Source organism: Indicator indicator, chromosome 21 (genome assembly GCF_027791375.1).
Source record: "Indicator indicator isolate 239-I01 chromosome 21, UM_Iind_1.1, whole genome shotgun sequence".
NCBI classification, from domain to species: Eukaryota; Metazoa; Chordata; class Aves; order Piciformes; family Indicatoridae; genus Indicator; species Indicator indicator.
Window position 1 is genome coordinate 8712006 of NC_072030.1, and position 23081 is coordinate 8735086.

General features: G+C 43.1%; 1 protein-coding gene across 1 annotated transcript in view; it reads right to left on the reverse strand.

Moving 5' to 3' along the window:
- MICAL2 (microtubule associated monooxygenase, calponin and LIM domain containing 2) overlaps window positions 1–23081 on the reverse strand; it is a 94868-nt gene that overhangs the window by 4880 nt on the left and 66907 nt on the right. The window contains exons 26-33 of the mRNA XM_054390751.1: window positions 21812–22004; window positions 18460–18629; window positions 17140–17214; window positions 15133–15251; window positions 10407–11601; window positions 5639–5733; window positions 3537–3629; window positions 1755–1848 (exon numbers count right to left, since the gene is read on the reverse strand). Coding sequence (XP_054246726.1) covers window positions 1755–1848; window positions 3537–3629; window positions 5639–5733; window positions 10407–11601; window positions 15133–15251; window positions 17140–17214; window positions 18460–18629; window positions 21812–22004 — 2034 coding nt within the window. The remainder of the gene's footprint in view (window positions 1–1754; window positions 1849–3536; window positions 3630–5638; window positions 5734–10406; window positions 11602–15132; window positions 15252–17139; window positions 17215–18459; window positions 18630–21811; window positions 22005–23081) is intronic.

The following is a 23081-nucleotide window of genomic DNA, read 5'->3' on the forward strand; positions in this document are numbered from 1 at the left end:
TATTAAATCACTTGAATTGCATAAGCGCAGACCTGCTTAAATACAACTTAACCTAATAAAGACTGGTCATTCATTAAACAATAATGCTTGTTATTTTTAAGAAGGTTGATCAGAATATTAAACTCACCAATTCCTGCATCATTACACATGTTGTTACAAACCACAAAGTGCTAACATTTTGTTTGGGAAGCTTTTGGCTTCATGCTTTTGCACCAGAAGGGTTATTGAGAGACAGTAACATCCTACATTTCAGTATCTGCCCTATTTGTAACTGGCCACCTACACACAAACAATCAACAGGGAGAAAAAAATAGTACTTTCACCTTAATGAGGGCAATCCAATTACTAAGGATGGGAAGAGAATGAGAAGCATCAATCTCTTGGCAGACAGCCTTCTTTAGGAAATGTGATTGTCAAAACAGCAAAAACACGAGGTGGCTCTAGGCCATATTTCCTAGTATTCAGTGTTTACCCCAAGAGCTAGAAGAGGCTTTTGTCCCTCCATATTTTTGAGATTTCCAAAAAAACAAACATCCTTATACAACTCAGCAGTAAAGAAAAAAGCTAATACCCCATGTTGTTAAAGTCTTTTTAGTAGACTTTCCACAGATGGTAGGGTGGGTGACATTTGATAAAGGGTTATCTTTTAATTTAAGAAAAAAGAGGCTAGCCTTTAAAATAACATTTCAAATAGGTTGGCACTATCAATTATAGGAAATCAGTTAATAAATGCAAAAGGTTGAGCAAATCATCTTGCTGAATTGATTGGATCGGTGTTAGAATAGGAGCAATAACTGCTAAGAAATATGACATTAAAAAAACCCAGCACAGAGACTGTGCTGGGTTGCCTAGCTAAGATGACAACAAGATCAGGTATCAAAACATTGCTAGGTTTTCAGTGTTTTTCATGAAAGCAGGAGGTTCAGCTTTCTCAAACAGAGGTAAATAAAGACATGTTTGCAATCTGTCTGTCGGCTCCCCAGCATCCTTCCAGCACAGAACCACAGCCCCCTCTGAAGTCCCTTACATGCAAGATTCACACTCATCCCCATTTTGAGCCTGGCAGGAGGCTCTACATGTCCCAGTCCTCTCTGGGAAGTCTCCCCAGTTTCACCCCATGCATGCTTGGAAGCAGTGGCAGGACACTGCAGTGCTGGGTGCTTAGGTCTGTCAGTTCAGGCAAGTAAAAACCTTGCCTCCGCCTAGGGCCAGGACAATGTCCCTGTTATCTTCTACCCACCGCAGGAGAAGCTGTGCAGTTTGGGTGTGTGCCTGCATGCCGCTGTTGCTATAGCATGGCCAGCAGCTCTAATCACATTAATGGTATTTCACACTCTGGGAGCAGTCATTAAGGACTCTGTTACTAAGCACAGGCTGCTGCTGGCTTAGTAACTGAGATACATCTACAAGCCTCACTGGTTCCCTCCAGAAGATGAAATTAAGCTCAGGGTGGGATTTTTTAAAAAGCGTGGGTTGGGGGAGAAAACACAGAATTAGGTTCAGTTGTGAAGCAAGTAATTCCAAATCTGTGAAAATTTATAGCATTCAGTGCAAAGGTGCTTGAACTAACAAAATCTGAAGAAATGGGCAAACAACAATTTTTGTCCTTCCAGTTATTATTTCATTTCAGATTTTGGGCTGAACTCTACTTCTATGACTTTATTAAAACCTCTCTGCTTTGAAACTGGTTAAAAAACAACCAACCAAAAACAACAAAAACCAAAACACAACCAAGCAAATACTGCTTCTTTTACCTGATTCTCCTCTTAGTTCTCTCTCCAGTTTGACACCAAAAGTCTCTAGAGCTCTTTGTCTTTCCTCCAGTTCTTCTAGCTGGCGCTGGACTGCCTGCAAAATTGTAGTGATACGAAAGCTACAGACATAGCTTTAAAATTCAGGACAGAATATGGCCTCAGTGGTTAGAGAAGCAGATTGAAAAGGTCTCAGGGGAGCGATGGGATTTGCAAACTCACTGAACATATTAGGCACCTAAGCAATTTAATAATTCCACTAGGTAGCTATTCACATTTTATGTGGGTATTATAGGTATTAAAAGAAACTCCATTTTCCTGAACTTTAGCTGTCCCATTGTAAGATAGAGATCCTAAAGTTTCTGTCTTGCATGACATGAAAAGTCAATATGCTACACATTCAGAAGCACGTATTCTGAGATGCTACCTGAATAAAAATCATATAAATATGGAAGGGTTATAGCTAGAAACCTTTGCTAGCTATTCTGTTGTTCATGGCATTTTGTTGTTTGGTTTGCTTTCATATTTCACAAGCTTTTGACATGGGAAGAAAAGGCTTTAACAGCGAAGAAGTGATAACTCAGTGACACTTCAGAGAAGGCTTCTACATTCACTGGTCCATCCTCTTTTAAGTAAGATTTTCAGAGGTGCCATGTGGATAATAGCCATGAAACACCTTAAAAGGTTAAATTGTGAAAAATAGATGCTAGCAATTCCCATTTCAGGCTCTTTTAGGGCATACCAAGCCAAGCCCTCAGCAACAGCCTAACAAATACAAAAGATGGTTCAAGAAGTGTGGACTTCATTATTTCTACAAAGCAGCAAAATAAGAGAAGGCACCGTCTGTTTCAAACACAAAATTTCTCTTCAGTAATACATTTCACAAAAAGATTCACATATGAAAACCAACTTAGTTTTCTAATTTAATATTGGTACAGAAATAGCAAGTGGAAGCTCCATCCAAAACAGCGATAATACAGCTGAAAATGATGGACAACTCCATCTTCAAAAAGCCTGCTCTCCCCACTACCATGTCTTGATTACAATTACAGTCTGAATTAATGAGACTAAATCTCTGTCCTACAACACACAAAAAGTGCTAATGGCCACATAAGCCATAAGGTTTGTGTGTATGCATATAGATATATTTATGCTGCAGGTGAAACTGCTCTGCAAATGTTGACACCTGAGAGAACACAAGCTGAGATGCAGTTGTGCAGAAAAGCATTCCAAAAATCTTTAAACTGTAATTGGAAATAATAAAACATCAGCAGAGTCCAGAGCTTTTCCAGCATTTTCCAAAGAGGGCCTGTATAAAGTGAAGCGATTTTGCATCATTAAGAACGAAAACAGTTCACTTTTGTTATGGCAGAGAGGGAACAAAAATACCACTATGTTTTTATACCCTCCCATAGTACATGAGAGTGATAGCCAGGTTTCTTACATTCTCAAGGGCTGATGTTATTTCCCCTTTCTATCTCTTTTTCTCTTTAGTGTATTATTCTCTCATTGCCAGTCACTATTCCCTCTTGTTCTTCACACACAGTTACAACATCATGATGATCTCCTGGGACACATGCGAATTTGTCACATCTAGAGATGTCAGGCCCTGTGACATATATCTTCCTGCTTCTGATGGCTTGTGGGGGCAGGGGTGTTGTGGATTTCAATGGAGAAAGCAGTGAGCCACAGTAAGGAGTGAGTGGAGATGCAAAACCTGCATTGGGTTCCTCTCATTCTCACTAGTCAGGAGATAAATGGGACATTTGCAAACTACATTTTCACCTGTGCTTTGTGAAGCCTCTTTAGCTCCTCTTGTTTAATCAGTTGCTTTGTCTCTTTCTCCAGCTTCCTTCTCCTTCTGAGAGCCCTTTTTGCCTACAACGGAGAGAGAGAAAAAAGGCAATCAAAACATAAATAAGCCATTACAGGTTTCATCAAACCCTCCTCTAAATCACAGAACCATTGATGTTGGGACAGACCTCTGGAGATCATCTAACTCAACTGCCCTGCTCAAAAAATGTGAGCTGCTGCAGGGTGCTTGGGACAGCCCAACCAAAATGAAAATATTCATGTAAGAATACATTAATGCATTTGCCTATATTGACCTTAAAACATTACAAGCTCTTATTACAACCCTCAGTGAATGTGAACTGTGCCTATTAATAAAAAATGTCCAAATCACAAAGCTGACTATATACAACATAGCCCTAGACATGGCTTCTGCAGATACCACCATGAGCAGGGAAGAAGCCAGGCACAGAACAGGAGAAACACCAGGTTAAGGTATCTCAACCCATTTCTGTCACTGTAGTTGCTTAAGTAGTGAAATTCACTTCAGATCACTTGTAACAGGGGAAGGAGGATGTATCTGAAAGAAACAGCCATCACAGGGCACTACCTGAAGCCTTACAAAGCCCTTCCCAAAGCCATTTCTCTGCAGTGTTACAGAGGGGGTTTGCTATGGCTGCTCCTGGAAAGTGAGGCAGCAGGACTGGCTTGCACTTGCTCAGTCCTGCCCTTGACCTAAGCTATCTGGAAGTGCTTCAAGGTTGTGGTTTTCCCATTTTGGAGGAGACAGAATATATAAGCACTGTAGACAAGATGATTAAAAAACTAATAAGCCAGGAAGCTGCTAAAATCTTTCCCACTGAGTTTTGCCAAAGACAAATGGTGGTACTGGCAAAATAGCAGCCAGAACTGGCATGAAAAGAGGTGCTAGGAGGCAGCCGAGAGAAACTCATTGAGTGGGGAATGTGCATCAGAACTGAGTCACTGCTCACACCCATTTGTGACAGCTGCTCAATTCACCCCGTTTCTGGCAGCTGCCTCAGCATGGCTGCTTGTCCTGTGGCTGCCTGAACCAATTGGGAGCTGCTTCTGTGCAGTTTTCTCCCATGTCTCCCTTCTTTTCTCTATTTTGTTCAAGCTTTATTTAACTCACTATAATAATTTCTTACTACAGATTGTCTTTCCTGTAATAGGAAAGACAAATGATGAATTCTGTCATCTCAGTGCATCCTGCCACAGAGCCACTGGTGGGATTGCTGCGCTTCTGCCTTGGGGCACTTTGGCTCCCCTGGAGCTGTGCAACTGGGTTTTCATTCAAAGCCCCAGGTAGCTTTCAGCTCAGCTGCTTTTGTAGTCTCTTGCTTTGCTTACCTTCCCCTGCCCCCATGAAGGCGACAAATCAAAAGGCCACCTTGTATTATTAAGTCCATTTACTGATACTCTCCACAGGAAAGTGGTAAACATTTCTGATGAGCTGTTCAAGAAGTAAAGGCTCTCTTTTTCACATCAGAGCTGAGTATCAAGAGTTCACTGGTGCTTTAACTCGATCACTCCTGTTAGCTTTGGAAGCTGAGTTGGGGCGCAGAGACACCATACAGGTGTCTTTTACCATACAGGGCCTAGGCACAACATTATGGCTCAGGCAGTGCTGCTGATTAGGATAAACACAGTGTTTTCCAGGCAGCCTCTCTGAGGCACCTCTCAAATTAAGTTGTATTTCCCCAAGTGAAATCTGCATCTGTTTAGTTTATTTTTTTCCAATAGTTTGCTTGTTGGGCTACATATTAAGGCCACTTAAGAAATGCAGCTTCAAAAGTGGTTTTAGTGAAAGATGCCTGTTTGTCAAATTAAGACCTCTTCTGTCAATGCTGGTGTATCCTGGGGGAACTAAGGATCCAAAGAGGAAAAAGAAATGTTGATGTTCATCTGTCTTTAAGAGTTTTAATTTATTCTCTCCATGAAACCTAACCTCCACTGATAGAATGTTCTGATCTCCACATTGAGAAATTGCTGTGTGTTTTAGATTAAAATCATATGATGAATATTAAATACAGTCCAACTGATGAAATATCTTTCTGTTTCCCAGGCAAGATTACCTTGTGTGTTAACAAAGGCTTGGATTCAAATTCATCATCAGAGGAAGAAGTAGAATACTCAATAACTTGTTTTCTGACAGGTAGGTGTTCACATCCTAAAATGCAGAAAGAAAATGGTCAGTGAAGCAAAAGGTATTGTTCTTTAACTTCCACAGACACTCTGCACCTGCCATGAGCTCTAATCAGCACATAGAACGATTTGGAAATTTGGCTGAGGGCATTAATTAAATTTTTGATCCCTGTCAAAAACTCTGTCTGGGTATATTTGGGTTTTTTCAGGTATTAGATGCAAATAAATTAATTCCTTGCACACACTGCATGTAGCACACTGTTCTGAATGCACTCAACATTCATTAAAGTGTATATCTGAAGTTAGCCATATTACCCAAATGATTGTATAAGGCTCACTATACAGTGTAATTGAATGCAAAAAGTCTGAGCCAGCTCTTAAACAAATTACCCTTATGTGGCTTGTAGCATCTGGCACCCATTTTTACTACATGACATCTGCTCAGTGTAAAATAGTTGGCGTCAGAATGTCTGGTCATATAAAAAAATCACAAATGTAATCAGAAGCAAATGGACTAAGAGAACAAGGCTTTATCACACAGCCTCATGCAACATAAATATTTCATTAATTATGTCTAAACAAACGTCACTTATTTTTCTGCTTTAGGAATATTATCACATCATTGAACTGTTGATTAAAATGCCAGAGTAAGTCAGGAAAATCCATACATCACAACAATGCACGCCATAAGGAAAACTCAAAGGCTGCCTTTGGAAGAAGCATGCTCTCAGAATTACAAATGAAATTACATTTAATTGCAGCAATTTTATCATGCCTGTTTTTCCAGCATCTTGTTTCAACTGGGTGTAAATATTTGAATTTCTTCTTAATTTGTTTAATTCATAGCTTCATTCTCTTCATTTCAGAAAACAAAACTGCTTTTGGAACATCTGTCTCTATGCTTCAACCTGCTACAGGGTTAATGATTAACAGCTGAGCAACATCTTGGAAACGTACATTATTTAAAGCTAACAGTGCCAGTTTTCTTTGTATCTGTGAGCTAACAGTTGCCTTTCTATGTGCAAGTTTTGTTCTGATTAAAATCACTTTCCAGTCTCCCAGTGTAAATGTTTTTTCTTTGTCTTGTCCTGCGTCCCAATCCTGAAGTAGGACTTCCGTCTCAAGCCCTCATTTAAAATCAGAATCCATAAAATGCGTTCATCCCAGGTGGTAAAGCAATGAAAGAAAATTCAAGTAATTTAAGGCAGAAACTCAGACTTTTGTTATTCATCTCAGTTTTAGAAGCACCCAGACCTTGTGCCAATGAACTTGCAAGCTCAGGGGGTCCAGTAGAGCAGATTTGGGGCTTGCCATCCTTTTTGCAGGACAGGTCCTTGGGCAACAGGAGGTGCATCAACCTCACACCTCCCTGCCTCTCAGCACTTGGAGGAGGGACACAGCTCCTGCTTGCTGGCCTATTGGGAACTCTGCACTGGCTCATGATTGCTGGGATCACACTGATGTTGTGCACTGCCCCTGGCTCTGCAGACAGGAGTGCTTATCCACCCACATCCCATCTCTGCCCCCAGAAATGACAGCCATCCATAAAGCCCTTCCAACTGCACAAGGTGGAGGAAGGTGTGCAGATATCACAGGTATTATTCCTTTGGAGGAGTAAACTCACCTATCTTGCCTTTCTCAGTGCAACCAAAAATTTGCAATAAGTACTCTGTGGTCAGGTCATTGGTAAAATGAATTTCATACCATGCAAGTGACAAACCCTGCAGCCCCACAGGGCTGGAAACACAAACAATTACATGATCCCTTTCTTCTCACAGCTGTGGGAACAAGCAGCTGCTTCCCTGTGTCCTCCTCTTTGAATCAGATCAATAATTCAAAAAGCATTACAAGTCTAGAAGCAAAGCAGGCTGCTGTAACACAAGGCCACCTGACTTCTCAAGGGTGTGACTCAGGAGCTGTTCATCTTTCTGGGACAGAGAGAGGGTCAATGACTTCCCTGAGGAGTTCTGATTGCCATCTCATAAGCACATGAGATGTACACAGAACATGTCTGTACACAGTATAGATTAATTACATCCACAATGCCTGGTATGGAAAGCCAGGTATTTGCATCTTGGCAGAGAAAGTATTTTAGATTGCTTCAAAACAGCTCAGTCATTCAAGAAATGTGGTACCCAAAGCTCTACAAGACAACAGCCACCTGACTGTAATCTGTAACCTTCTTCATAGTCTCCACCTGAGTAGCCTACAACACAAAGAACCAGGTGAAACCACTCAGTGATGAAACATCTGATGGATCTGCCTGCATTGACAGTTAGTTAAGGCACATTTATTGCATCTACATTTCACAGCACCAATGTTCTCTGCTAATATAATAGATGCATACCTGCACAGAACAAGTGTGTTTGGCCTCAAGTAGGATAGAAAAACCCTACTGCAAAGAGCCAAGAGGAATATGAGAAAAAGCCTCATTAAATTGGTTTCGGTAAGGTGCTGGGAGTCGGTTTTTTTTTCTTTAGAGAAAGTAATTTTTTTTTTTTTTTTAGGATCATGGTAAATTTCAAGAGAAAAATAATGAGAGGTAATGTGGGCTAAAGCTCGTCATCAGTTCATGACTGAAGTTTGCCAAGCCTAGGCCTCGGGCAAGTGCCAATATGAGACAGAAGTGCCATTTTAGAGAGCCAAGCAGGACTTGGCTCTTTGCCTTTTTTTTTTTTTTTACTCAAATATGAATATTTTTTAAAGTTCAGGAAGCTGCAATGTTGAAGGCAATAGATTACTGGGCAAATGGCTACATCAAAGCTGCATTTTTTTTCCTTCCAAACAGACTTTGCAATGTCTATATTCAATAATTGCAATAATTGAATAATTCCTCTTTTGGCTCACGCAGCAGAAGAATGTGACACATTAAACCAGCATGTATTTCAAAATGTTTTAAATATAGTATTATTCCAACCTTTTCCTCTTTTAGTAGGAAACCAATGTACTAATTAATACATCTAGTTAAGGGCAAGTCATCTTGGCTTAGCTGATGGGTAATGACTAGGTGTAGACTCAGAAAAAGCCTCCTGTTTGAGACCACAGCATGACAGTGTGAACACTACTGACTCCCTCTGACTTGATGGGGATGCCTGGTTTTGCAAGGTGGTAGATAAGGGTGCTCCAAGAATCCTATCCCAAAAATCCAGGAATGAGAGCAAGAGTTTCAAAAGATCAATGAGCATCTGATCAAGTCTTGTATATGCTGTTTATCTTCCTCAAAGTAAGCAGTACTTCTGAAGCAGAAAGGATACAAGGAGATTCTGAGAGCTCAGTGGGAACACTTCAGTGACTTCACATTTTACATGCAGATTGTTATTTTAATGCCTCAGCACAGCAGCAATGTTTGGGTTACAGTTTGGGTTGCAGTTTAATAAGGTAAGAAACAAACAGGGATGTCATTAAAAGATAATAGATTATTTAGTTAAACAACTATGACTTTCTGCAATGGGCTAGTGGAAAGATGGAGCATGGAGAAAGGTGGGTGCAGCTCTGATACCTCATATTTCATACCTGAAACTGTGCTGCACATAATTCTTTATGAACCTGTGCTCAGATTACTCAGATTGCTCTTTGCCTGATGTCAGTGTTTCTCAGACTCATCTGCAATTTTAATACTAACCTCGTTCTTGCAAATAGGAAAACTGATGCCTTTTAATCACCACCCAAACTCACAAAGTAGGTCAGAGTAGGTCAATAGGGTGCCATCTCCTCACAATAAAGAACAAGCTCCCTAAAGTATGCCTACATTTCAGTCACTATCATAGAATCAGCCAGGTTGGAAGAGACCTCCAAGATCATCCACTCCAACCGATCACCCAGCCCACCAGCATCAGAGCTGAAGAGACACCCTCTGGGAAAGCACAGACTCAAAGCAAAGCTTGCTGTTGCAACCATACTGCTTCAGTCTCCAAGCTGCTCACAGAAAGGATAGCAAATGTACTCTGCACTGGAGTTTTTGGTGCTTGTCCTTCTGCTTGCCAACTGTACTTCCCCTTCCACCACACACAGTGTCATAGCATGTTATGAATATGAGTTATGATTAATAAGGTAAATATTATATAGATTAAAATATTATTCTTTATTAATATGAAAATTTGGCCCATTGGCAAACAATAGAATGGGATTTCACCAGGCTGTGACCATATAAGGTAAAGACATAAACCTAGTCTAGGTGAAGCATGGGCAGTGCATGTGCCTATTTACCACAGAGGGAGGATATATCCCTTCTTTCCCAGACTTTCTGATGCCTGGGTTATCTTTTTCCCATGTTCCCCAGACCTCTGCAGGAGAGAAGGGGAGAGGGAGATCACACCTGGACATGCCAGGCCTTGTTCTGAGTTTGTGTTGGGCCCATTTGGCCCTACCACCACATAGCAGCAGCTGCTCTGCACAGTGTCCCACTGTGCTCCACCATGAGTACTTTTTCCTGACCCAAACACATCTGGACAGCAACAAGTAGCACACCCAACTGTGCTCTGTATGCAAATCTGCTCTACTCTTTCAAACCAGAAGCAGCTCCTAAACCTCAACCAAAAAATAAACTTACTAAGTCTTCTTATGTAGAAAGTAACAACAAATTAAACATACAACAGCCGTGTATTTGCATGATCACACACAGGTCTTTTAAACGTTAAGTGCTATTACAGCATCATCATCATTTAATAATAATAAAAGTAATTCTGCGCAGGTCCTTACCTGTGAAAGGATAACGTTCTGGAGAATGGTCCTTCAAGAAAGGCAGAGATGACACAAAGGAATTCCCTTCTTTGTCACAAAATTTACTTCTCAGTCTATTGAAAAGTGACCCAAGACTACCCTTCTGTCCAGAATCATCCAGATTGTCCTTGGAGGTGTTGTTGGGCTCTAGAGATGAAAGGAGGACATGCTTTTCATTACAGATAAACATGTTATCCATGGGAGCCCCTGGAGGAGTCTCTTTAAAGGTAAACTTCTCCAGAAGTCCTGGGACATCCTCCATCCTAGTACAAGATGATTTCTGAGGTATACTGGTTGTCTTGGAAGGTCTGGTGTGAGGACTGTAGACAGGGAAGGATACCTTCTTGCTATAATGCCTTGGAGATCTCTCTTCCGAGCCAACAGAAACACTGGATGTATTTGAGAAAGGGCTCCCATTTCCTAAATACTCTTCTGCCCACTCCCCTGCTTTAAGCTCCCTTGGCTGAGTGTTATTTGTTCTACTACTGTTAGTGTTCCTTTGGCTTAGGGAACAGCCAGGAGCACTGGGGAAGCTGAAGAAAGCTTGTTCTGAGGAGGCTTTGACTTTGCTGTCTGAGTCCTGCTTTAGTCCTTCTGGAGATGAGGTTAGAGGTTCCAAAATGGACCTTTTGATGGCATTGGCTATGAGCTTTAGTGGTGATTTCGGGCAGCCAGCTGCATGCTCCCTGGAAACTGGATCTGGACCCCTCAGAGAATCTTTTGTGTCAACTGGCAAAACTGGTGGAGCATCATCTGCAAATAAGAGAGGCATAGGACAAGAGAGTTTGAATCCATCTCCCCTCCAGTCAGAATCCTTCTCTTCTGAACTCCACAGGGCTTCTTTGTTTTGTCCTAAGTCCACCCTGCTTGAATCATACGACAAGGGTCGCTGTTGACTACAAAGTACCAGCTTCTTTTCTGTCTCCTTTAATTCCTGCTCAAGGTTTTCTTCTGGGTGCCTTGTATTTTTGCCATCTTTCACTTTCAAATCTAGAGATGACAACATTGTTTTCTTCCTATTAAAATCTGCTTCAGAGGTACATTTCTGGGTTTTTTCCTTCCAGCTCTTTGTTGCGTGTGTCCCAATGTCACTGTTTGAATCTTCAGGCTCTGAAAAATCAGCAGCCAGTGTCCCATTCCCAGGAGAGGTCTGTGGAAAACCTCTGGTGCTGCTCTGAAAAGGACAATGGGGCACATAGGGATGGATTTCTTCAGGCATCTCTCTAGATTTTTCTTTTCTTTGACATACTGGGCTATAGGATTTGAAATGATCTCTTGTAACTTCTGGTGGTTTCTTGTGAGAAGCCAGCTGTGCATGAAAAAAGATATTCTAGGGGTAGACAGATACAGTTTAGTGTTATATTTTATTTTGTATAATAAAATTTTAGTATTAATGTAATGCTAATAAACATAATATTTAATTTGTATATATGCACATACATATGAAGATGATAATACAACAAGAAAAACTTGTCTCTAAAGGGCTAATATTTCTCTAGGAGTGGAGATCTAAAACTATTGGAAATTTTAGTAGTCTTGAAATAATGCTAAGAATCTGTCATATCGTCATGAATTTCCATTGATATTTTCCTTAGAAAGAAGCAGTCCTATGTACAAGAAAATAAACAAGAGCAAATCAGCTCTAGTCTCCCATGTTATTCCAGTTGCATCACCTCAGAGTTTCCAACAAGCACAAGAGACCATCATCTGTCTTCTCCAACTGTTTTTATAATATTAATTGCTTACATTGTGCAGGTCGGAATGAACGAAGTGACCCAGCAAAGACTGTAAAATGCATGACAGTAGTTTTAAACCATTCAATCAGTTCTCTCTTATGATTAATTTTCCTTTGATGAAGATATGATTCATTACTTTAGCCACCAAAATGTTACTATCTGCTGGAGATAGTAACAAGGATAAATGCCCAGATTATGCAGCCAGCAGACCAAAACTAGGGGTTTTTCCTTCTTGAAAGGGGGGCATTTTATCCTCACTGCTATGTGACAATGGATAGTGCCAAGATTCAATTCCTATTTTCAATTATGTGTCAAATTCCCAAATTCACATCATTGAAGCCATTAATCTGTCTTCCCACTTCCCAGAAGCATCAGAAGGCAGGCAATAATGATTACTTCCTGTTTCACAATCATATTTGATCACTAAAATTAATATTGGCTAGGATCTTGGAAAAACTTGAGAAACACCAATAAGCAAACGATCACTCTCTTAATCCTCTTTCTTTTAGAGAAAGTAAAAGGCTGCTAAGCACTGCTTATAGAATGGGAGCTGCATGGAGCCACCTCTTCTCCTGCACAGCACGGCCAGGCAGCATTGTGCAGCTCTGCTCCCCTGGGACGTTCCCTTCCTGTCCCTATTGTCCTGACCAGATTTGAACTACCACTGTGGACATGGAAGACTTGATTTTATTTTTTTTCTAACACTAACCCTGAGGTCAAGCAATTCTAAGCATGTTTAACCTGAAGGGTGAGGACAACATAGTAGGACATGAAGTACATGGGCTGGTCTTCACCTGGCTCTAGGGCCAGGAGACATGCTGCTCTTTGCTCAGAACTGTCAGTCATGACTCCTGCTGCAGTGCTGCCCTTACTGCAGGCCCACCCTTCCTTGGCCTTCAAAAACAATCTGATTTTTTAAAAGCAGAAAATACAATGGAAATCCTAGGTTCTGAAAGAAGCTGAAGATGCTGCTGAGCTGTGTGAGGCACGGAGCCATCGGCATGCTACTAGTTAAGAAAAGAGGTCTTCTGCCCATAAAATGCAAGGGGCGGACATCAGACAAGGACACACTGACCTCCAAGGGCTGCAAGAGCCTGAAATCCTCCAGTCTCCTGTGCTGGGTTACCTACAGCTGGTATTATGCAAGTCCTTACCTCACCTCCCAGATCTGCTCTCCAAGGCTGGTAGCAGCACTTGCCTTTCACCTAGTGATGCATAATGATCAAGTGGCATTTAAGCCACTCGGATGAGATATCCTCTCACCCCACCACTGCTGGCATATGGCCGTGCCCAACAAGCTACACATTTCCATACAGCCACACAAGCACAGAGGGAAACCAATGGCCAACTTGGGAGCACCAGGGGACAGAGGTTTGGGGGATTTCCTCTCCTTTAGGCAGAAAATACAGCACAGAGGAACTCCCATGCTGGAACAGAAGGACAGGATGGTGGTGCTTATATGCTGACTGTTGCAACAGGTTAGTGCCTAACTCAGTGCAATCATGGTCTGAAACTCAAAGCAAATGCGACTTAACTGCATGAGTTTATCAGAATATCAGTCTTTTTCCTATGTATAGGTATAACTCCAACTTCAGCTGGTTACTGTGAGGACAAAAAGTATCTGAAACACCAGAGGATGCTCAGACAGCCTGCTGAGAGCAGACATACCCCAACAATAGTTACATTTTTTTTTTCTCTGCACAATTCTCCTTTGTACCTGTGTTTGAGGGTGATCCTCTCCAGGACTGCTTTGACAGCTGGTAGAGCTGTCCTTCCAGTGTAGCCCATGTTTCTTGCTGGACAGTAGAGGGAAACCTGCCAAAGACAATTACTTCACCATCACATTTGTATTGCTTTTGTCTTAAATAAAGCTTGCAATTAAAGAACAGAAGCATAGAGAAACTAAACTAGAGAAGCATAGAAAACTAAAAAGTCATCTGCATACAGTTGTACCTGAAAAGCTCACCTACAGTAATGAAGTTTATGGCCTCACTCACACGTGTGTGCACATGCTGTGCCAAACACATGTTGACATTTTCAATAGTGGACCTGAGCTGCTTCCACTTTTTGGCTGGATGTTATGAAGCAGATTTTGAGTTCCAGGAAAGTTTCTGGAAAAACAGCCCTCTTTAGAGGGCTTTCAGGCATTAAAGGCAGAGGTAGTCAAAACAACCAGCGATTTTTGAGGCTTTAGGTAGTTCTGAGAAATGAATAAAATAGATGACTTCTGAGAGGGCTGTTCATCAGAATGGGAAAAAAATGAGAAATGCAACCACCTGCAGGCAGTAAGGACAGAAATAATCCTGTGGCCTCCCATGCTGGGCATTTCTAAGATCAGGCAAGGTAGCTGACTGCTAAAAGCCTACAACCAAAACTAGCACAGGCAGACTCAAGACCTGCTGGAATAAAAAGAAGGGAGGTAACTTGCACCTGAAGGGAGTCAGAAGAGCTCTCTTGTATTTGTGCCTGTGGGAATTTTACATAATAAATAATCTTTGTAAAGAAGAAAAGTATCCCTGAGCCAAGATATTACTATGTCAAGCTATAACAAGACAAGTATATTTATAGCTCAATTATTAACTTCCAAACCCAGTTATTCTGAAAACCACAGAGGTTCCCAAGGCAAACTTAAGTTCTTCTATACAGGAGTTAAAAGCTGTGTAAGGACACAACAGGGAGATAAGATGGTTCTTGCACATGGACTTCAGAAAAGGTAAGATAGAGAGAGGGGCCAATTTTCCTGTCTCACCTATTTGTTGCCAGTCTTGATGCAATTTGTTACATCCTGTCAGGAACAGAACGAAATTAAGCACTGGAGTTGGTTAAAGACCTCCCCCAGGGGCTAGCAAACAGGGTTGAATTGAGCCATGGGAAAACATGATACTCCAGAATTAGGATTAAAAAAATCCCACTATCACCTGCATAAGTGAGCCAGAGGAGTTTAGTCTGGTCCGCTAAAGCTCAAGTACCTGAGTCTCCTGACTTGTGCAAATGTCATGGCTCAGCATACCAAGCAGAAAGGCAACTGCTGGTACAGTGATAGCCCTCATAACACTGATGAGAGCCATAAAGCCCACAGCCCAGGGGTCTGCAGGGTAACAACAGGTGCCTGTGAGAACAACTGCTTCTCACTACAGCTCTCATGGGCATGCGTTGTCTTACAAGGACAAGGCCTGCACATGTGGGAACACGGCTTTGCGCAAAGCCACAGCTTGACACCTTCCACAGAGGTTTATTATGGATTTATTCCCACCAAAAGTCAGCTTCACATTAAAAACAGGATATAAAACCCCAGTTCCCTAGGGCACTATCATGATTTGCTTGGCCCAAAAGCTACTCCAACTGACCAAGATAAATTAAGAGTGTGGCATTCCCTGTGGCCATGCGACTGGGATTAAAGATTTTGAAAGGTTATATCCCAGCTCTGAGCCTTTCAGCCAATAAAACCATGACACTGATTTCCTCTCCTTGGCCATGTACCTTGTCTGAGAAGGAGACATTTTTCTTTCATGTGACTGATGACCATATGAATTCTTGTAAACAAACATTACATGGACTAAATATAGAACTGTAGATTTACAGTGTTCCCCTAGAGAGTTAAAAATGCCTTTATTCTATTCCCAGTATGTGCTTTACACCTTCTTTTAATAGCATACTTGAGCACTGGACAAATTCATGCAGTGCAACACTTCCCTCTCGAAGGCTTTTAGCTCCCTCTAGAGCCCATCAGAGGCACACAGAAAATTTTAATAAAATGGTGGGAAAATTAATTGGCAAACAATTAAGTAATGCACTTGCTGAGAATAAGCTGAAAATGACTCGAAATTAAAGAGTGACTCTGGTCTTCACTCCTTTCCCAGAGTCTTTTTTTTTTCCACCTTGAACCTGGAATACGCATAATTTTTTTTGATCTTTTAAAACCTGAGATCAGTTAAGGCAAGATTTTAAATACAAATCTTTGGTGAGGCCAACATCTGATTTTAAGCTAATCCTCAAATGCTGTACAGTGCTCAGAGATAGCCCTGAGGCTGACACAGGTACCACGAAACTTCGAGGGTACCCTGCTCTGCATCTTCATTCTGGGCATGGATGAGCCTCCCCCAAGGTGGGACATCCTACATAGCTGCTCCAGAGAGGCCTGTTGGAGCACAGCAAGTTCCCACACCTCAGAGGTGCATTGAATTGCAGGGAACACAGCCCTGTTGGGGTAAGCTGGTAAGCTCACACAGCTCCCGTACTGGGACTGTCAGTTCAGGCAGGTACCTGTGAGTCCATAATGAGCACTGGGCAAACCAGGGTGCACTTACAGAGGAGCTGTGCCAAGGCAGGTGGGCAACCCTGTTATGAGCAGCAAAGGTGTGATCGAGGATGGCTGACTTGTTTTGGGACCACAGCACAGGAAGAAGATTACCTAGATGCATCCCTGGCTGCGAGGGATTAGCAGACTGTCTTAGAAGTGAACTGAGTGCAGACACTACAGAAATCACTGCATTCCTGTGCCATTTGGTTCAGCCCAAACCAACTGAAAGTGCTAGAGGACAAGAACCAGTACCACTCTTACAGGTTTACCTCTTGGTATGTATGGCTGTTAGCACTCTCTTCCTTTCAGTTACCCATAAACATCACCTGTGTTTTTCCAACTAAAAAGAGGTGATAGAGTGCGTGTAGATGGGTGTAAGTAGGCATCTCCAAGAGCATTTATAACAAGTGATACTCAGAATGTTAGACATGCACCTAATGAAATGCAGGAGTCAGCGCAGGTAGGGCTGGAGAGAGAACACGTGGCTCTAGGATAAGGATACATTTTCTTAGCTAGAGAATTAGAGCTGACACGACTTTGCTGGTGGGTGTAATAACATAAGGAACAGTCATCCAGAAAGCTTTTAAAGGAAAGCAGGAGAAACAGACATTTAAGAGACAGGGAAATAGAAGACAGCACAAACAGAAGACAAAATTCATTCTCAGGCTTTACTCACTTGTTTGGAGTTTTCTCCTCCAATTCTGATACTTATTGTATGCTGTGGAGTGAAAACTGTTGGCTCTCTGTAGCACTGAACAGAAACAGAAAAGACACACAATCAGCTAACGCAGCAAAAGCCAGGGACTAAAAATAGAGAGGGGAAAAAAAGGGGGGGGGGGAACAGCTCAGATGGAGTGTGAGGTGGTTTTCTAAGCAATGAGAAAACCTGTAAGCGGTGTGGGTCCTGCTGCTGCAGTGGGGCCAGGAGAGGGCAGCGCTGGGTGGCAAGAGATGCTCAGAAGAAAAGACCTGCAGGAATTCTCCCTCAGCCTCAGCCTAGCACTTGCTCCTTCGAAGCTCTGTAAAGCTGCAGGAGCAGAAAGGCAGGCAGGCAGGCAGACAGACAGGCAAGGGGACAGAGTCTTCAGGATGCTATAATGCAGCTGCGGGAGGATGCAGAGCTGAGAGACTGCTCACGTACACCTAGATAAACCTGACTGGCATGGTGGGGAGGAAGGTGATGGTGAGGAGGAAGGTGGCCTTAGCAACTGGAGGTGAGGGAGAGCACAGAACTGTGAAAGAGAAAGGATAAAATCCTTTAGTGACTGCATAAGGACACACACTGCTGGGCATGCTTCAGGGTTTGCTGCTATCCTTATTTTGCCCTAAACAAGGGCTTAGTTATTCAAGAGTATGTTTTACTTGCTGATTAGACAAGTATATACGGGCTGGGGGTGGTGGAAAATGGGAAGAAGTTAATGACAATGGCCTTTCGGTTTTTGCAAAATCATTTCTTTGGCTGTTTTTAACACATCTTTTAGTTCTAGCCTTCTCCAGCTCCAGAAGGGAGTTTCCATTTGGAGGCAGACTGTTCCTAAATCTCTCCCCATCACCTTTCTAAGTACAGCCATCCCTCCTTGTGCTTTCACTGGACACAAACATTTGAAACAGCTGCGGACAGAAATACAAACTCAATGACGCGGAGCTCTCTAGTGCCTCCCAGCGTCATCCCTGCTTGGGAACACTGCAAACAGTGCATTGGCTGCTAATAACGTCCACGCTTTACCGGTGGCAAAACATGCATCTCACCCCGGCAAGCAAAGCAACAAGCACAACTGCTCCAGGTTACTTTGCACCACGGGAATGCTGTTTCATCTATAGCACCCAAAAGGCAGACTCCCCCTCCCCCCCCAAAAAAAAGAAAGAGACACCGTTAAGAGGTACAGCCTGTCCACATCACATGCAACAGCCTCTGCTTTGAAAACTCTTCCCCCAGCCCTGACTGCATCCATCAGGAGAGGCTGCTAAAGGATGCCCAAGCTAGGATGCTGCTTACCATCAGCAACTTTGGATGTTTTGGGGCCTTCCTCTGGCACCACAGGGCTCCTGGTGAGTGACGCCCACCTCTGGAAAGGGCTCAGGCAGGCAGAGGGTTCAGGCAATGAGGTCCATCCTTCACTCACTTCAGAGTTTGAGTCACCATTAAAATCAGACTCCAGCTCAGAGCTACAGGGGAAAGAGAGCAAGACACAAAGAAAGTAGGACATGTCAGAAGATGCACAGCATGGAGATATTCACTACCTTTCATCGCAGCAAGCACCAGTGTCAGCCCTGCAGCCATGAGGTGACAGAGAAATAGTGTTTTGCAGCCAGACCTGGCATTCTCATTTTGCTTCTTTCACTGTCACTATCACAGGACTGTAACTTGCAGTAGGTGCTATACAGTTCAGATATCCATTTCCCCATCAGACTTCTGATGCCTGGGTTTGCACCCACAACTGCATTCAGCACCTGGAATCAAAATGGCATTGAGAGAAGCTTGAGGTGAAACACTGTACTGCTTGGTTTGCAGAGACAGATCCTTCTGCCTGCAAGGCTGTACCAAAATGAAGAAAGCAGTATTTGCAATGCAGCACACTGCCTAGAAGAAAGGCCCAAGGATCAAAACTCTGTATTTTTCATCTTTTCCCTCCCCCAAGACTTTTGGAAATAAGAGGCATGCCATAGGGAACTCATAGAAGGCCAAATTCAGGGCAACTTGCTCTGACCATGAGGTGGGCTTCACCTGCCAATTCAATACAGTTACTGCTGGACCTCACCTCATCTCCCATCTGGGAGCTGAAACCAGCTTCCCTCTCTGGGTGGCACTGGCTGCTGAGTGTTCATCTCTTGGCAAGTGGCAGGGGATGCAACAGCCCCCTCCTGCAATGTGGTTGCCTCTGCACTTGCACTGCTGTCAGAAAGCAAAGCCAATGAGAGTTTCTGAGGAACTTCCGAGGGATGGGAATCTCTCCTAGCATTCAGTTTAGGGGAACTCATACTGGAAATCATGCAGCATCAGCTGTTTTAACCCAGAGGTGACATCCGTGGCTTGGATAAGGCCTCGTTAAAACTCAGGGATTTTGTATAGGAAATAAGCAACCAAACATCAGGAGCTGCTGGGACAGTCTGTTGAACAGCAAGAGTAATCATGCCCCCAAACTGATCACAGAGGCAGATTTTAGCATCTTTTTCCTGTAATGCAGTTAAAGATATGCCACACACACACATGAACAGCACACGCATTGTGACCTTACCTTTGGGGAGAATAATGACAATTTTAGGTGATTATTAGTCCTTTTTTTTTTTTAAATAATCCTGAGCTTTCTTTCATTTCTTAAGCCAGACTGTAAGGAACAGGCACTTGCAAGCCTTCTGATGTGACCACATTCCCACTGTCGTAAATAAGCGTGCCACCACCCCAGTCAGCCTATTTTTAATGCAAACAACACTGCTAAGTTAGTTTATAGATCTTTTGTAATGATTAATAGCTCTACCTTAAAAAAAAAAAAAAAGGCAGCTTATGCTGTAAGTAGTCCTTTTGGCATGGCAGGGAAAAGCTGGTTTGTGTTTATACAGCACTGCCTTGAAGAAAGTAAAGATTTCTTTTAGTAGCCCAAGGCACAGCCCAGGAGGCAGGAGGAAGAAGAGGTGAATAAGAGGCTGTAGACACTAGAAAGCCAGGGTAAATGCCTGCCTGTCCTGCACCCTCACCACTTTAACAGCAGTGCTGGGAGGCCAGGGCCCACAAGGCAGTGAAGATGGGAGCACAGCTCCAGGTGTGTTGCTCTCTCCATAGGCCAAATCAGAGCAGCTTTAAATTTCACCACTAATACATACTTATTAGGTGTCTTTCAAGCTATGTCAAGCATATATGCATATATATAAAAAAACCAAATAACTGAAGTCTTTGATAGCTGAGACCCTGTGTGGATGGGGAGAAACCACACTGAGGTTGGGCAGAATGCCACACAAAAGACCTGCCATTAACATTGATTGATATATTTCTCTTTCAAAGAGCACAATGTTTATTTTCCTTGGCTGGCAAGGACATAAGTGCTTTAGTACAAAGCTTCTCCTCTAAACTCTGCTTGATAAGTGGTCATTATTCGCAAGTACCTAAAGCTTCAACTGCAAAGCTGTGTCACCAAGCTGGTGGTTTTCCCCATCCCACCAAGTGCCCCACAGCTCAGCAGTGCCATTTGTCACTTTCTATTTCTCTCATCCCCCATTTTTAGACAGGGATTGTCCTTGCCAGAATGGTGTGAAGCAAAGGGTGTCCAAGCTGCTGCAGCAGTGGGAGACTGACCTCAGAGCTGCTGGCACCAGTCATGATGGCGACAGATGGGGCAGCACCCCTCATACCATGTGTCTCTGGCACGGAACCGGGGGCTTCTCTGTCCAGCCACAGCAGGGGCTGCTGCAGGGAAGAGCTGATCTCCTGGATCAGAGGGATTAATCAACTCTTACTGCTACTTGGGCACCACAAGCCGCAGGGTGTTAGCGAGGGATATGTAAACTTCACAGATGGGTCTGTCAAAGGAAACCCTTCCCCAAGCTCTCCATCCCTCATGGAAGAGGGACCCTGGAGGGGTTCAATTCTTTCCCAGAAGAGCATCCAGACCCATGCATCAGAGCACAAATGCCACTTAAAGTCATCAGAGGGAACGATAGAAAGTTGTACTCTACAAGCTGCACATCACCTTGAAGAGGTGTTAAAGGTTATCAGACTTTGAAAAAGCTTCCTTACAGAGCAAAGGCTCTCAGTAAGGGAAACTGCTCTACCCTGGAGATACCAATCTAATCTTTGGATGGAATGAACTCCCCCACAGAATCCTGCCCAAAAAGCCAATGTATTCTAATTTGTATGCAGAAATCAGGCTTCCTCTGAGCTCTCCCCAAGGATGATCAAATTTCATATTTGTTAGGGGTGGACAGGCTCAAATGCTCAGGGAGAGGCCCAAGGTGCAGAGCTGCAGGATGATACCCAAGGTAGGAGGAGGCCAGGTCAGAGGATGCACCTTTAGCCACAACACACCCACTGCCTTAACCCCTGACCCAGCATTTTTTGGTACATAAAAAGAGGTGAACCCAGGCTGATCAGGACCATGTTTTTCTCTGATTCAGGCCCTTGTGTGGGATGTGAATATTTGAAGATTTCCTGCAAAGTGAGTCATGTGTCTGGGGGATTTATGGCTGTGGTGAAGAGCAATTGTTATTCTGAGTGGTTTGTCTGCTGGGTTTTTTTCTCCCCTTGTAAGTACATTCAGTACTATACTTCGTTATATTTTTTTCTTTACTGTTCCAGAGAAAACTAAGCTGCTCTTAGGAGTTTTTTTAATAGGCTTACTGGTATTTTAAAGTAGTACCTGCTTGCATCACTGGTGACCATGACTCGGATAGCAAGAAGGCTGTGTTCAGTCATCTCCTCCTCAGGAATGATCCTCACGGTGGCCCACTCAGGGGAAGGGGGTGAGAACCAGCTCTCCAGGCCATGGCACTTGGGGATGCTCTTCACCTTCTTTGGGGAAGTGGGCTCATCAGTTGTGGGCTGGCGATGGTCTGGGAAAGCACAAAGCTGGGTGTTAGGGGCAAGCTGAAGCAAAGGAGTCTTCAGGGGAGAACTTGCTCCCTTGTTTGGGGGTCCTAGGCCATCAGCAGTGATTTCTGCATGGGACCTCACAGGTGCAAGTGAGCTATATACACTGACAGCCCAGCATGGTGACAGCTTTCCTTCAGCATGGGGATCTGTGGGGTTCATCCACTCCACAAGGATGCAAAGACAAGGAAATTTCAGGAGCAGCCTGCAGGTCCTCACTGTTCAGTAGGACAACCATCAGGCTGGGTGTCTAGTGGCAGTGGCAATAAAAACGCATGTCAGCCATCCAAGCAGGGATTTCAGGCCATGATATACATCTGCATGTGGAAGGAGGCAGACGGACCAACCTGGCTGGGGTGGCTAAATCTCCATCATTTTATTGTAAGCTTAGGTCAATTTAGGACAGTGGAAGTGAACAAAACAAACACAGGCTCTTCAGAGGGCTATTTTCAAGTGAGTACAGCACATACAGACACTGATTCAGGAAAAGAAGCAGCAAACAGCACTTAAACAGCATGATCCCTGAACTTTGCATTCAGGTAGGATAAATACAGAATAAACCTAAGTTTCCCTCATTCATCCCAGGTGATGCAGACAGAGCCAAAGGCAGAAGACCATCTAATCCTGTGAAATCCTTAATTTTTGAGCAACCTCATTTACCCACAACCTCCTCCACAAACAAATAGAAACATATCAGTGTGCACAATTTCCCTTGGGGCTTGGTGCAGAAGGGACAAATGATAAGCTCCAGGAGAGTGACTTTGCTCGGTTCACCTCCCACCCACAGTGCTTTTGCTACATTTAATTCAACACTGTTGCTTCTAATTTACAGCTGAATATGTGAAAGAAACAAACAACCCCAAAAATCAGACATCTATTAGAGAAAATTATCTAGTAAACATCAATTAAACTCTTCTTTAACTTGTAGCTCCTCCTTATTGCACATGAAAAACAACCACCCAGGAGCAAGAGCGCTACAAGCAAAGTCCAGATGCATCAGGAAGATTATATACACCATGGCGCCTGAGTGCTGACTCACA